Source organism: Nakaseomyces glabratus, chromosome M, assembly GCF_010111755.1.
Source record: "Nakaseomyces glabratus chromosome M, complete sequence".
Taxonomy (NCBI): Eukaryota; Fungi; Ascomycota; class Saccharomycetes; order Saccharomycetales; family Saccharomycetaceae; genus Nakaseomyces; species Nakaseomyces glabratus.
The window spans coordinates 992206-1007238 of record NC_088963.1 but is presented as its reverse complement, the minus strand read 5'-3'; the positions used below and the strand labels follow the sequence as shown (position 1 = coordinate 1007238).

Sequence of the window (15033 nt, the reverse complement as noted above, 5' to 3'; positions counted from 1 at the left end):
GTGCCTTGTTTGTTTATAATTCCTTCTTTTAAATCTTCTCTGTAGTAATCAAAGCATAAACTATGCCAATAGTCGCCTTCTATTAGTTCTCTTATTTCTGTATTTAGTTTTTAACTAAACAAGTCTATATATACCTTAGTAGTATCCAGTTATCTTGATCAAGGGAACTACTATGTTAAAATTTTAGATTGTCTTCACTACTAACTTAATGTAAGTCATCGGGGGAGTCAGAATTTCTGTTGACGGGTTTCCCGAAAAGGAAAAATCTTTAATTTTTCAATTCACAATGATATACAGTTTCGATTGCGAATAGAATATTCAGTTTCTAATGTGATTGAAAGTCATACGCAGGTTTCTGATTAATACCAATCTGAATTGTTGATCGGCTTGTATTAAATATGATATTACCTATTGCTTGGGCTGTATAAGTAGAGTATGGCTGATATTTATTTCTATTGACATTTATATAGATTAGCTATACTCGATAATACAATATTTTGGTTAACTTACTTTTCAAAATTAATAATTATAAAGTTAATTGGGATTGGTAAATGATTTTAGAGATAATTAGGGTTGTCAATCTCTTACGGTTGTAAATTTGGTCAGAATTTTCCTGTAACGAGTTCATGATATCCTCGAAGCTACGACCAAATATGTTCACCTTAGTCAAAGAGAATAAACCTCTTGATTTCAGAAGCTGTACTGAATCTTTGTTGTATATATCCAAAATATCGAAATCATCATGCATTACCAGCATACCAGCTATTTCAAAAGCAATGGTACTAGAGTCAGATTGTTGCTCAAGTGATGAAATTCTTCTTAGCTCTTGTCTAGTAACAAAATAATAACGGAAAACACATTTGGGGCTGATACCTAGAAGATACCTTGTCAGCAGCTCGAATCTCAACTTACTTGGCTCATCTGAAGCAGGACTAGCAAATAAAAGAGCACCTTGATACAATGTTATGTTTGAACATTCATTATCTGAACTGATCCATTCCACTAGAGCTCTGGGTATCTTAATATTGTCATCTAGTTCAATATAATCACTCTCGAAGCCTACGCTGTCCAAGAGATTTAGAAAGGTTTCCTGGTTGGAGACCAAATATAGCAGAAACAGATAGTTTAAGTGGTGACTAGTCCTAGGGATCATTTGATGTTCTCTGAAGGAATATTTAAAAGCTGTCATCAGGCAATCGAGAGCGACACCTCTTAAGACAGCTAAAGATAATCCCCTGGTTATAAAACCAAGAATTAAATGTTCAAAATTATCTTTTGTCCACAAGCAATCAGTATAGCCTTCTAGTTCTTCTAGTAATTCTGATGCAAAGCTCCTCGACTCTATTAAAAGTTCAGAAATTAGCTTCTCTGTATTATTGATTTTATAGTGATACTCGTATAAATGTTTGAGGCAATTTATCAAGAATTGCAATCCTCCTTCAAACAAAATCGGATGAGGTGATTCAACAAAAACTGTTGCTAACCAAAACATTCTTGGCAGCATTTGACCAGCAGGATCTAGACCAGCGACAATTTTACTGTAGGTAAAGATGTGTGAAATACCAACAAATAGCTGTTCATCAGTGACAACTGGTTCAGCAAAGATTTTCATTGTTTCGGCTAAAAGATCTCTGCACAAAATTTCATTGGTATCTATCTTCCCAATAATACCGAGAATCATGATAGCTCTAGCTGACAGAAAAGACTCGTGGTTGAATACACAACCCAACAAATACTTCTTATATTTAGTTTTCCACTGCGCAGCTTCAGATGTAGATCCATATTCCATAAGTTTGAAAACATTCGTAACAAAATGGTCAAGGGTTCCAAATTTGCTCGAGAATGAAGAAGCACTGAAATTTGGAAGTATACGGCCCTTCTCCTGACTAAAACCAGACATGAAATTTAGCTTTTGTCTTGCAAAAACAGCACATATGCCATCGAGCCTCTCAGAGTTTTCTTTTGGTAAAGATGAATTAATCATCAGAGAATGGCAAATATTCATTAATAGTTCATGTAGACAGTATCTGATGTGCGTGGGACCAATATCAATTAAAAGTGATATTATGAATAGTACTTCAGGAAGACACATTTGCGTTAATAAAGGTGATTCAAAAAATAGGGAAACACTAATCCTTACAAGAATTTCTAGCTCAGACCAACTGTGAGTAGACACCTCCATTTTTAATGATGGTAAAAAGGACTTTATTATATCCATTAGCTTCCCAATAACTTGGCACGCGACTTCAACAGTTGGGAAAGCTGTCAATAGGGATACAGCCTTTTTCCAATCTCTACTTTCAGAATCTCTGTCTAAAGCATGAGTGACAAATTCTTCTACTGTTACCGATGTTAAACGGTCATCCAATACAAGCAAAAACCAGATTTGCTGTAAATAAACTGTAGTAAAATCAGGGTCTTTTACAGTCAGCTGGATTAAGGATCTTATTATTTTTGATAAATTGTTTGCACCTTCTTCTTCATCAACCAAATAGACATATCTATAGAGGTTAGGCACCCAGTATGATAGACAGCAAATTATTGTAGGTATATGTTCATGAGGTATAACATCATTTTCCAAGCCTTCTAGGAAGTAAGTCCACATGTGTAGCGTCAGTTCAGGTGAAGATTCTGCTAGAGCTCTAGCAATAGTGGACAAGAAGGTGGTAGTATTATCTGGAACATACACTTCAGGTGCTTTTTGAAATCTGCTTCCAAAGTTTAGGTTGAAAGCATTCTGTGTTACAACTAGTAAATTGTAAGATATATTCTTAACCTCATTATCGTCGTTAAACAACCCATTCAAGATGACTAAAGACAGGTGGCAAATAATTTCTTGACTCTCTTTAACATACGATTCTTCATGAGTGCTAGTCAATTCACGGTTTTGACTCTCAGTACCATACTCATCTTCGATTTTAAGTTGTGCATAGTTGAACATTTTAACAATTTCAAGATATTTTTTACTAACTAAAACCAGTCTCTTACCGTTTATAAAATTTATTGTGAATTCGTTTGGTAGACCAGTAATTGAAGAAACACCAACTGTCGCTAAATCCACAATTTCATAGACATCATTAAAAGGAATATTCAAAATTTGGTTTAGTGCGTGCAGTTTATATTGTTTGGTTGCTTCATGTAGAATTTGGATATACCTATTACCAATTTTCAATGAAACATTCTCTAGATTTTTAGTATCTTCATGGTATAAAGATATATCATGCAGGGAGACTCTTGTATCTTGTACCACATCAGCGCCTTTTCCCGTCAGGCCTAGTGTTTTTACTTGTTCTTGGTCAGAACTGCTATTGATGAAATGATGAGGAACTTGTGCAACGAGATAGGGATTATCACCTCTCAAAACATTAACCCATTGATTCATGAAATTCTCGCTAACATTGAAATAGATAGCACCAATACAGTTTTCAATAGCTATATCAGGTAATAGACTGAAGAACAAAGACGTTAATTTATTGTAGTTCATGTCTATAGAATCACTGCCGGTACAATCTAGCACCAGATAATGCTTTGTCATCCACATTTTGGAATAAACCTGTATAGTCCTGTAAACGATGGCGTCGACCTCAATATTCTCTGCTTCAAACTTACGAAATGTAATAGTGATTATTGGCAAACCATCCAATGACATAGACTCATGCATAAATGGCTCATATTCATCACCTAATGATACATTCTTGAACGCGTTCCTATTCATAAACTCGTATAAATGTGGATTTTCTTCCATATGCTCCACTATATAAGGAGGTATCTCATTCTTTAATTCAACTTTTGGTCTACCTAGAACACCCATAATATCATCAACAAATAGGAATGTTTTACGAACATAATCAAAGTCATCTAAAGAGACTAAGCTCTCCACAATCATTTTTCTAATTTCCAACTCGTGTTCATATAAAAACTTGTGTAAGAAATTAAATTCAAAATAATACGGCTCAGGGTCTCTTCTAATTTCTATATTCGGTTTGGAGTCAATAGTACAAATTTTTGATAAGAATTCAAATATGCGGTTGCTAAAGTCCTTAAAAATGTCTAACTTTTTGTTCAATATAGGCCATCTAGTTAGGTTTTCAGAGCCATTAGCCATATTTTGTAGGACCTTAGCAAGTGTTATTAAAGGCCTCTTATCTCTTGTTTGGGAAATCAGAATAATATTCTCGGCATCAGGACTGACTATAGCAGGGCCTAAAAATCTCAAAAATACGAAGGACCCAACAGCAATGAATGAATAATCAGGGAATTTTTCCTTTACCGAATGAAAGATAGTTTGGCAGATATTAATTAATTCTGGTGGAAAGTAATCCACAGATTCTGTTATAGCATTAATCAACTTGCTCATGTAGTGTATAAACATGTCGACGTTCTTTTCTGCCTCTGGATCATCGGGTAGTATCTTTTCTATCTCAAAGCTATCACGACTTTCGAAAAATTCATCCAAAACAGGTTTCAAGGTTCTCACCAGATAGCTTTGTCCCTTAGATCTGGCATACAAAGAAAGTGCCCTAGTTGCACAGCTATTTCTTCTCAAGACATCGGCATATCTCGACGCCCTATCTATTTCATCTTTAATCAATTGTGTCACCAATATGTGTGAAGCATTTCTAGAATCAAAACCATTGACCAGTCCAGCGACAAAAGCATCTACATCACTGGCAGGACATATTATACCTGCTTGGAAAGCCAAATGTGGATGTTCAATGAGGTATTGAACCAGTTGATCTACTGCATAAAGCTTCTTCCGCTCTGATTCAACTTTTAATTTCGGGTAGTTTGTCACAATGTTAATGAAAACTTTCAAAAATGCAATTCTTATGTTCTTGTCTTTAGAGTAACCCATCGGTAATGTGAATTGCAAACTAGCATCTACGTTAGCATTTGAAAGGTTCGTCAATGATAAAATGACATTTTCATTTAAGATAGTTATTTTGTGTTTGAGGGATACTGGGAATCTCTGAATATCGGTACTCTTCTCTAGACCCTTTAAGAATATGGTAAAGTAGTTACCAAACACTATTGTACTTGCTCTCTCAAGTTCGTCCTTGGAGGCAGAAGGTGGAATATCCAGTGGCACATTTTCGGTTAAGTACGCAACAGCTTTAGATGTTTCGATAGCAGTATCAATGTACAGGAAGTCGAGATCTCTTTTCTTTAAATCCATTTCCCTTAGAGGTTTGGACAGATTATCAAAATCGTAATCAATAGAAATAGTAACCTTAAACCAGTTTGTAAGTAATTTCAACCATTTATTCTTCAGGTAAAAGTGGTTCTTTATCCCTAGACTAATTTCAGAATGCTGGATTGCTCTAAATAATTTAGCCATCTGAATAATGGCTTTATAGTATTTCACAGAGCTATGAGGTATTTTTTCAACTAGATCACTCAATTGATCAATGGTTGATACAACTCTAATAGAAAACAAAAGCATGATGCGTTCATCATCATCCCTATTCAGGACAGTTCTGACAATAGTTATGATTTGCTCTAGTAAAACAAATGAAGATTCATGAACTTTTTGTGAAAGATTTACGGATCTTAATTCCTCAATCTTAATTCTTAGGTTATCAAACAGAATATTAAATGATAAGGGATGTAGTTCCATGCTTAGAATATCTCTAGAGTTCTCTCGGGTAAGCAAATCAGGATTATTCAGCCACTGGCATTGCTTAAAAACAAAGTAATCCATTTTTTTGATAAGGTCCCCTCTGAATTCAAATAAATGAGGGACGTTATCTGTGCTTGTTTCTCCAAAAGAAAGCAATATACCTGACATACTGGCCAGTATACCAGCCAAGCTTCTAAAATCTATTAGTTCTTCCTGAGTTATGTTTTCTTTCCTCATATAACTAGACCACTTTCGGTAAATAACATCCATGGCATCAAGAAGAATAGTGTCTGGTCTTTTGATGTGATGTAAGATTTTATTTCTTAAACGTCTCTGAAATGCGACCGATCCAGATGCGGCATAATTATCCCTTGACATAGCAACAATAAATCCAAGGTTGTATATACAAGTCCTATCAATTTCCCCGACATGTTTCTCATAGCAGTTGATAGCAAACAAAAACTCCCCAAAACCCTTTTTTAATAATCTTGGAATTTCTCCTTTATTGCAGTATAAGGAGATAAATAGCCCTCCTCCAACAGTAGCTGTCAACAACGGGAATGTTACAAGCTCAGTAGAATAAAGTGCATATTGAAGATCTTTTTGAGCCGCTATTCTTGATAAATCAGATTTCACGTTCAAAAACTTTACTACAATCCTTAAAATTATCTCTCTCTTTTTATTATCAAGTTTTAGATCAAAAAGTGAAGCGGCAAATAATGTAATTGTGTAGTTGCATAACAAGTAGTGCTCGTTCAAGCTTCTGGCAGTGATATCACTTGAGAATTTCGATATGTATCTTATTAGTACATCCATAAATGATTGTGCTGTAGTTTGTAGTCTAGTATCTGTGTCAATTATGGCAACAAAGATTGGTTTCATGATGTTTCTGAAATCTTTAGAAACCCAAATAGTGTTTAGATTCTGATCATGAGGGAGGATAAAGTAATTAGTCATTTTTTTAAAAATGCTGAAAATATTAATCATAATCCTGCGGGCGTCATCATTCTCATTCGTTTTCAATACAATTACATCATCAGAGTCTTGCATTTTTAGTTGTGGTTTATTTTTATCATCCGATGATCTCCTGGATTTCTCTTGACTTCCTGAAGATCGAGTGGTTTTTGGTAACGATGAATGTGAAACGGATTGGTTTGAATATTCACCTGTACTAGTTGCTCCAAAATAATACGGGCTTTGTCGAGTTCTTTCACCCTCTACTTGTGGAGAATCAATCTTTACATTTTGAAGCCTACGTGCATGTGGACTTAATACGTTCATTCCTGGATTATTCCTGTAATTACCAATTGAACCTGGTGTCGAGGGTGGTGAAGCAATTGTAGATAACGGATTATGAGTTAGATTTGCGGGCGTTGAGGTGTGGGCAGGCGTTGAGGTGTTTGATCTCCGTTCTGTAGATTCTGCAATGCTCTTACCAGTATCAGAAAGATTTATATCAGATGATGATGATACAGCAGACAAGGTAGGTAAAACTTCGTGCACATCCCAATTTGTGATTTTCTTCTGAAGTTTCAACTTAACGCTTGAATCAGTCCTATCTAGAACAGGTGGATTAGAAGGTTCTAAACCTGCTAGCGTCTTTATGGTATCATATTTCTCTAAAATGGAGCCATCTAAAATTGATGAAACAATAGATGTTACCTTTGCATCAAAGTATGGGAAAGCTTTCAGTAAAATGTCTGCAATAATGCAAAACAAGGATTTTAAAAAATTGCTACTTGATAGTGCTACTTTCTTCCGTAAAACATCAGAACTTAGTAAATTAAAAAACACTTTAAAACCTTCAGTATATAGAAGGAGTCTCCTTAGATTTAAACCGGCCAGTTCCCTTTCCAGGTGAATATGAGAAAGAAGCTTATCAGAATCTAGTTGTATTGCTGCTGCAAAAAATTCTAGTTGAAGTCTCCTATGGCTAATTGGATTTCTTTCAGTACAAGATGCAATAAAGCCATTCGTCTTAGACTCCCAATTTTTCCCTACATCTAGATTATGTCCAAGGATAGAAAATATTCTCTTGGCAAACAAAACCGAAGGCAGATTTGAATCAATTAACGAAATAGAGGAGGTTAATGTAACCAAAGCAACTAATGTTTTAAGCGAATCTACTAGTGAGACATCAGAAACCATTTGTGCACCATTTAAATTCCTTATCAGCATTGTTATAAACTTTACTGTCTTCTTTTTGGATGAGGATAGGTTAGTTAATTTCTTTAAGCCATGAGTAATCTGTTTTATACTCTGATTTTTTTCTTTTTCTTTTGAAGGATCATCATTTTGCATATGTGTACCAGCACCTGCATCTCTAGTTCCTTGTTTTTGTGAGTATTGTTGTATAATTTTCGAAGTATCAGGAATATACCTGAAAGTCATGGCATTAATATCAGTAAAGACATCCGTATCCAACAGTATTAGTGAAAGTAAAAACCTTAGAATAGAAGTATGGGAAGATAGTTCTGTTTCTTCATAGTTTGAGAATAGCTCCAACACATACTGTAAATGTCCTGAACCAGACGTCGGTATTTCATCCTCGTTGGGATGTGTGAAACTAGCATTTGTTGTCGGAGTATTAATATTTGAATGTGTCGAACCCATAGTACTGTAAACGGATTCGTCGATGTTGTATGACCTTTTACTAGAATGTATAGAGGCTGTTTCTTCTAATGGAAATCCTTGCGCTTGTGTCCTAGAATTAAAATCTAGTGACATTGGGAGTGGTGATAAAGGGGACGCGATTTGATTACTACCCATTGTAGGGGATGTTATAATGCCGTCGTTACTAGTCAGTGTAGGGGAAAATAATACCGGATTTGTACTTCCTGGAGATGTGGCTTGGCTTTGTTCTGTTTCAACTGGCTGTGTTGTTGATCCGTTATGGCCCCTCGTGTCGTATATATTAGTCAATAATGATGAGACATTGAATGTAGAATAAATATCATCGAATAATACTGAAACACAGTAAGGAATCGTCGCTATGGAACTATTGCTGTTCCCTTGGTGGAAGGTATTCGATTTGGAGCTGTCCAGATTTTGTAAGGCGTAATATAGTTGGACATATTCATTAGGTCTTGATAAAATCCAAAATAAAAATGCCTTAGAAGAATAATACAACAGTAACGAGTGAAAAATTGTTCGTTTCATAAATCCTGATAGATGTCGCAGTGTCTCCAAAAATGGGCCCACATTTTCTGGCGTTAAAAATACACATCCAAAGAAATCAAGGTACTTTACTATGCCTAGCTCCGTTAATGTATGTGATATCAAAAGTGGATTCGTCACTTTAGAGTCTACATATTTATCATAATCTGCTGGATTTGCAGCAGCTATGAATCTTAGAATGTAGTCAATTGTTAAATCAACAGTTTCTGTATATTTAGGGTAGTTATGGTATTTCAACCAAGCTTGGAATTTTGGTAAGACGCTGGAATAAGTTATTGTACCATTGCCATACAAATTTTTGGACATGTTTTTTAATACTCTTAGTGTTCTTGTGTTATATTTTAACCTCGTACATACACTTAGCAATCTTGTAGCCAAGGTAGAATCAATTTGTGGAGGTGGAACTCTGTGAAAGCCTGGTTTATGTGTCGAGTAACCGATAGTAGATCCTGTAAACATATTACCAGCTCTCGCCTGTTCCCCCATATTCACATACTCTTTGTTATCATCTATTGGTATATTCTCAAAACTTGGCTCATCTTTAACTTTATCTTCTGGACTTTCCTTAGATTCCCAGCAAAATTCCAACGTATCACTTAAAAGTCTAAGGAGGACCAATACAGACTGCGCAACATCCTCATTAATTTCATCCGATATTAGTTCTCTACTTTCGGTCAGAGATTCTATGAGTTGTAATGAATAATCGATGACAGGATTCAAATCTCTGGATAAGGCTACATTCATAATCACGCCCCTGCATGAAATGAAAAACTGATCGCTCTCTACTTCTCTATAAGTCGTTAATGTAGATTCAACCGGTAGCACTGGTAATATTCGATCAAAAAATAGGTGGTAGACCAATGTTTCAGTCATTTTAGATTTACCTATTGGATTGCTGAGGCTTTGCCTGTGCGAACCCCTCGAACCTGCGCTTGATTGACCTGATTCCGGTGATAGGACGTTCGGGGTTGCATTCGTAATTGGAGTAGTCGGGCGGGGAGGCCTTGGTGGTGGTACTCTATGATGAGCTGATACATGCCTCGAATCTGGTTTGTTCCCACTACTGCTGAACCTCCTATGTCCACTTTTACCAAAATGTGACATAATGTCTGTGCGTTTCTATCTTGCAGTCCTTCTAACACCTGTATGTGTAGTATCGAAAACTGGGTGATTAGATTGTAATTCTCAAAGTCTACCTACTTTCACGTACCTTTAGTCGTCCTAAAATTGTATTATAAATCGTTTACTAGTCTCAGTGCTGGAAAGCAAAAGTAAGTCGAAGTCCTGTCCTTGATGACCCACTTAGCCTATAAGTTCCTTATTTTTTTCTTTTTCGATTACCTTAAATTGCTTTTGTGTAACGCCCAGTGCTCGCACCAACTGTAGAACAACTTAAAAACTAAAATAAAAAAACCTCTGTGTAATCGGTATCAGCTTCAAGAAATTGAAATCGAGTTGTAAACCCCTGTAGCAATAGTCGTGACACGACTAATTGCCTTTATTATCCTTACTGCACTGCCATTTCCGCTCCCTGCAGCGAAATTTTTTTCTTGCCGCAGCGGAAACCGGCTAACATGGTGGGTATGTACAATTGAGTCACGTGATAGTAGGCACCTATTCACTATTATAAAACAATTATACATGAAATTGCAGTATTTATATGTAATAAATAATTATACAGGCTTATTATGCAATGCTGATGCATTCATTGGGTCTTTGCTAATTTACTTGTAGGAGCTGCTCTTGTGTTTTGGTGTGAATACGAAGGAGTCCTCTGTTGGGCCGAAGAACATTTCACTCAGTTTGATCCAGTCCTTCACGTCAGAGCTTCCTAATAGTGTCTCCATGTCATCACGGCCCTTCCATAACGGTGGTCTCTCGTTGAGTTGCACAGGTACACGCTCAAGGATACCCACTGGGATGTATCTGTGGAAGAAAGACATGAACTCACAGAAGAAACGACGTCCCAGGGCGATACCGTACTCATCGGTTCCCCAGTGGTCCATGGCAAACTTACTGTAGGTCTTCAGTATTTCTAGACGTTCCGAGCTGGTCTTATCCAGGTGTTGTTGGGCGTTTATCTCTTCGAATATCCATGGCTTAATCAATGCACCACGGGCGACCATGCAGGAGTCTACTTCGGGGTCTTCCAGATGTTGGTACCAATCGGTGTAGTTAAAGATATCACCGTTACCAACAAATTGTGTATGTCTGGTTTTCTCGTCATGATGAGACTCCTTACCTTGTGGTGACTCCATGAAATCGGCTTCGGCTTGACGAAGAGCTTTGGCGACTTGAGAGACGTAATCCCAGTCGGCGACCTTTGTATAACGTTGCTGTCTAGATCTACCATGGAGAGTAATGGCAGCTACATCAGTTTCGAACACAAGACGGCGTACCAACGTATCCGCGATTGGATGGCCCTCCTTGGTACCGGTACGTATCTTCACAGTAATCGGAATATCACCAGAGACATAGTTCATTGCATTAAGACATCTGATCATTCTAGCAGGGTTATCTAATAAAGCACTACCGGAGCCTTGTCTGTATAACAAATCAATTGGGCAGCCCGAATTCAAGTTAATTTCGCTGATACCATTGGGGATATATGTGGCAAGCGCCTCGGCAGCTTTACTTGCCTGCCAGCCCTTTGAACAAGCGACTTGAACACCAAATCCTGGGTACTCAGATTCATGAGCTTTTGGTAAAGCCCATTCGGAGTTGGTACCTTGCACCAATGGCACTGCCAGAGCCATCTCGGAGTATGTCACGTCTGCACCAAGAGTCCTCATCAGTCTACGATATGGCAAGTTACCTACAGTGGTTAATGGAGACACAATCTTCTTATGTCTTAGATCAAGTGGCTTTTTCTCCTGGGCAAAAAATCTGGTGTCCTTGTATTGTAAGTACAAATCTTTTTGTCTTTGCCTGCGTTTCTGAGCTTCTAGTTCTCTTTGCACAACTTGCGGAGCTTTCTCCTTCTGTTCATCCTCGTTATCTTGTTGATCTTCCTTCACCTTCTCAGCTTCACGATGCATTTCTCTGTTCTCCTCTTGGAATGAGTCTAGGATTTCCAGAACTAGTTCACTCTTAGAGAAAGGGAAACGCTTCTTAATTAAGTCGTACTTCTGGTCCTGGGTAATATGGTTAATCTCATGCGACGCACTCGCAAGGTCAGACGGGTACTCACCAAGCAGTTTATGCGTCTCCTTGTCCATATGTGAGGACAGGAATCTACATTTAAAACCCATAGGACAGTATCCCAAGGTCTCAAACACGGGACACGTCTTGAACACAGAGTCAGTGATCTCGGGACGCTTGTGCTCCAAGTACGTTGGTATATCGTGCACAAACCGACAATTGTCTCCAAAGGTACACAGATCCACCTGGTTAGTCACATCTGCAAGCACATACTTGGGACACAGCGCATGCGTCTCCTTCTGCTGTCTGTTGTCCCTGTTCTTGTTCTGCCCACGCTTCTTCTTGTTCTTCTTACCACCAAATTCACCTTGCACAAACCTCTCAGACCCGGCTTCTTCTTCATCCACACGCACATTACTGGCGGCACCTACAACATACTCGGCCTTCACCTGAGCGACACCACGCTTCCTCTCACTCTCATAACTACCTTCCAGTTCACGCTTCATGGCTATATACGTCGTCTCGGTACCGTCTAAGTACCTGTCTCGAGGTAATATACATACTATACACCAGTTATACTACTTCTTTTCGCTGTTTGCCAAAAAGTGAAAAAAAATTTTCTGATCCACAGACGGCGCTGTACGAAGCTGATGAAAAAAGCGATGAGCTCGAAGCGATGAGCTTTGCAAGCGATGAGCTGGAAGGGATGGGTATAAGCGATGAGCATCGCACCTTCAGCAATATATAGATGTTGGCGGCCAGAGCTAGCTCATGATTTCGAGCTGACTGAGTTATGACTATTGCATGATTAACGCAATTATGGTGGGGGGGGAGGAGGGTGCGGATTTTGTTGGGTATATGGTGAATGGTATAGGGAATGGTCTAAGGAACAGGAGTATAGAGGGGCAAGGGATTTGGGTTTGAGAACTGCTGGGAGACAATGGATAGGGAGAGTATTGAAGGTGGGAAAGGTCAAAGAGGGAGCGACGATGGGTTAGTAATGGCAAGCGTGGTATGTGACCTCGTGAGATATGTCACGGTCCAAGGAGTGATATGGAGCGACGGTGATGAGGAAGGATGGGGGGATTATATAAGTGGGCCGTGTAAATGCAACATATATGTATGTAGAGTGTAAGTTGGGTCACAGCAAGACGAGTCTAGTGTTATAATGGAGTACAACTCGCTGATGATGGATGCGCACGATGTTGGCGAGTATGAGATGGGTGATGCTTTTAAAGCCACCCATCTGAATGTGAAAGACGGCGGTGGACAAAGGATGAGCTACAGTGTCAGTCCGAGCAGTCGGCCTCTGATGACAGCTGGTGAGGAAGTAGTACACCACATACCCACGCGGGGGCCGAGTGATGCACAGGCGGCGAGGCTTCGGAGAGATTCTATAGCCCACTCGCAAGGTATTGGTGGTGTATCCTGGGGTTCACTGTCTATCAGCTCCTGGCTTAGAGATGAGGTGATGTTACAACATCCGTCCTCACAGCAGTCATATCAGAACCAGGAACGCAAGTTTTCCATTAATAATGGTCTACTGCAGATACAAATGAATGCGCCTATAGGTCAAGGGCCTATATCGGCGTCGACAAACACTTTTTTGCCTCACCTAGAAGAGCAGTATTGCAAGGACTACTCTTGTTGTGGCATTTCATTGCCAGGATTGCATGACCTACTGAGGCATTATGAAGAAGCGCATATATCAACTTCACCAGGGACTTCAATGTCAAGGCCGGTTGGTGGTAGCGATGCATCTATGGGCATGAGTACAGGAACCGTTCAAACAAGAAATCTTATGGATAGATCCATGGGTTCTCATGGGATGTCTCCGCCTACACCAATGTCTTCACAGAGTAAGATTGGCTCCAATACATCGATAAATATGCACCAAATAAGTGGCGCTAACAATAATAATAATATTAAAAGCAAATACATGGTAAACAGAGGTCATAATAGTAATAATATAGTGGATACTGTGTCCACCAATGAAGTGTTCCTCAATAATGGCAGGGGCACTACCTCTATGGAGACCTCTAGAGGAACACAACCGATACATAAACATGCTCACCCTCAAGCATTGCAAAATATGATGATGCCACCAAATAATGGATCAACACAAGGTTTACATTCGTCCAATGTCGACATAGCCATCGATGACGATGATGATGACGAAGACGATGATGATGATGACGAAGATGATGAGGAGGAGGAAGAGCAGGATAAAAAGGAGTTCTACATTGATGATCCAGCAAGAAGATTGTATGTTATGGATCATGAGGAGTATAAACCTTTCAAGTGTCCTGTGATTGGCTGTGATAAAACATATAAGAACCAGAACGGGCTTAAATATCATAGGCTGCATGGCCATCAAAACCAGACTCTGCGAGAGAATGCCGACGGTACTTTCAGTGTCATAGATCCAGAGTCCAACGAAGTATCCACATTGGATGCCATGGGAAACGATAAGGATAAGCCATACCGCTGTGAGGTTTGTGGTAAGCGTTATAAAAACCTGAATGGACTCAAATACCATAGAGGCCACTCCACACATTGATAGACGTGCTTTATTTCGTGTACTTTTTTATGTTCTTTTATTTCTGACTATTATATTATTATTTTTGTTTTCTGAATGAAAGAAGAATAATGTTGGGGAGGTTTTATTTTGCATTTGTGTTTATTTATTATCTTTTTTTCTCTATCATCTTTTTAATCACAGAATTCCTTACTGTTAGTGAATGGTTTTTCTTCATTTTTACTACAATATTAGACATTATCTCGTTCCAACTGTCGTCTTGGAATAGATGTTTCACTGGAGGTCATTAACTTTGGCCCATAAGTTTCCTTAGAAGAAGCACAACTTTAAATAACACTAGATATGACTAGTTTTCAAAACTGGAACTGAACTCACTTCCAATCATATAGAGTAATCCATTGGATCATTAGGCTTCTCCAGTTTGTCGTTACTATCATGATATTGTTTTTGTTTGAGATGGGTTACTCTAAAATTCACATTCATTATATTCAAGTTTTCGCCAGCTATAGAGAAGGCTGTAGAAAAAAACACGATTATTGTGCTAATAGCTGATACT

The 15033-nt window shown here is 38.4% G+C and overlaps 3 protein-coding genes across 3 annotated transcripts; 1 reads left to right on the top strand and 2 right to left on the bottom strand.

Moving 5' to 3' along the window:
- Window positions 1-526: 526 nt before the first annotated feature.
- On the bottom strand, window positions 527-9901 carry IRA1 (GTPase-activating protein IRA1; the record flags this gene model as incomplete). Its single annotated transcript, XM_449781.1, has 1 exon — window positions 527-9901. One exon carries the CDS (start codon window positions 9899-9901, stop codon window positions 527-529), a length of 9375 nt encoding a protein of 3124 aa, XP_449781.1.
- Window positions 9902-10521: 620 nt separating this feature from the next.
- Window positions 10522-12444, bottom strand: DUS3 (tRNA dihydrouridine synthase DUS3; the record flags this gene model as incomplete). The annotated part of the gene is made up of 1 exon (XM_449780.1): window positions 10522-12444. One exon carries the CDS (start codon window positions 12442-12444, stop codon window positions 10522-10524), a length of 1923 nt encoding a protein of 640 aa, XP_449780.1.
- A 662-nt stretch (window positions 12445-13106) lies between these two features.
- SFP1 (zinc-coordinating transcription factor SFP1) lies at window positions 13107-14498 on the top strand (the record flags this gene model as incomplete). Its single annotated transcript, XM_449779.1, has 1 exon — window positions 13107-14498. One exon carries the CDS (start codon window positions 13107-13109, stop codon window positions 14496-14498), a length of 1392 nt encoding a protein of 463 aa, XP_449779.1.
- Window positions 14499-15033: the final 535 nt, after the last annotated feature.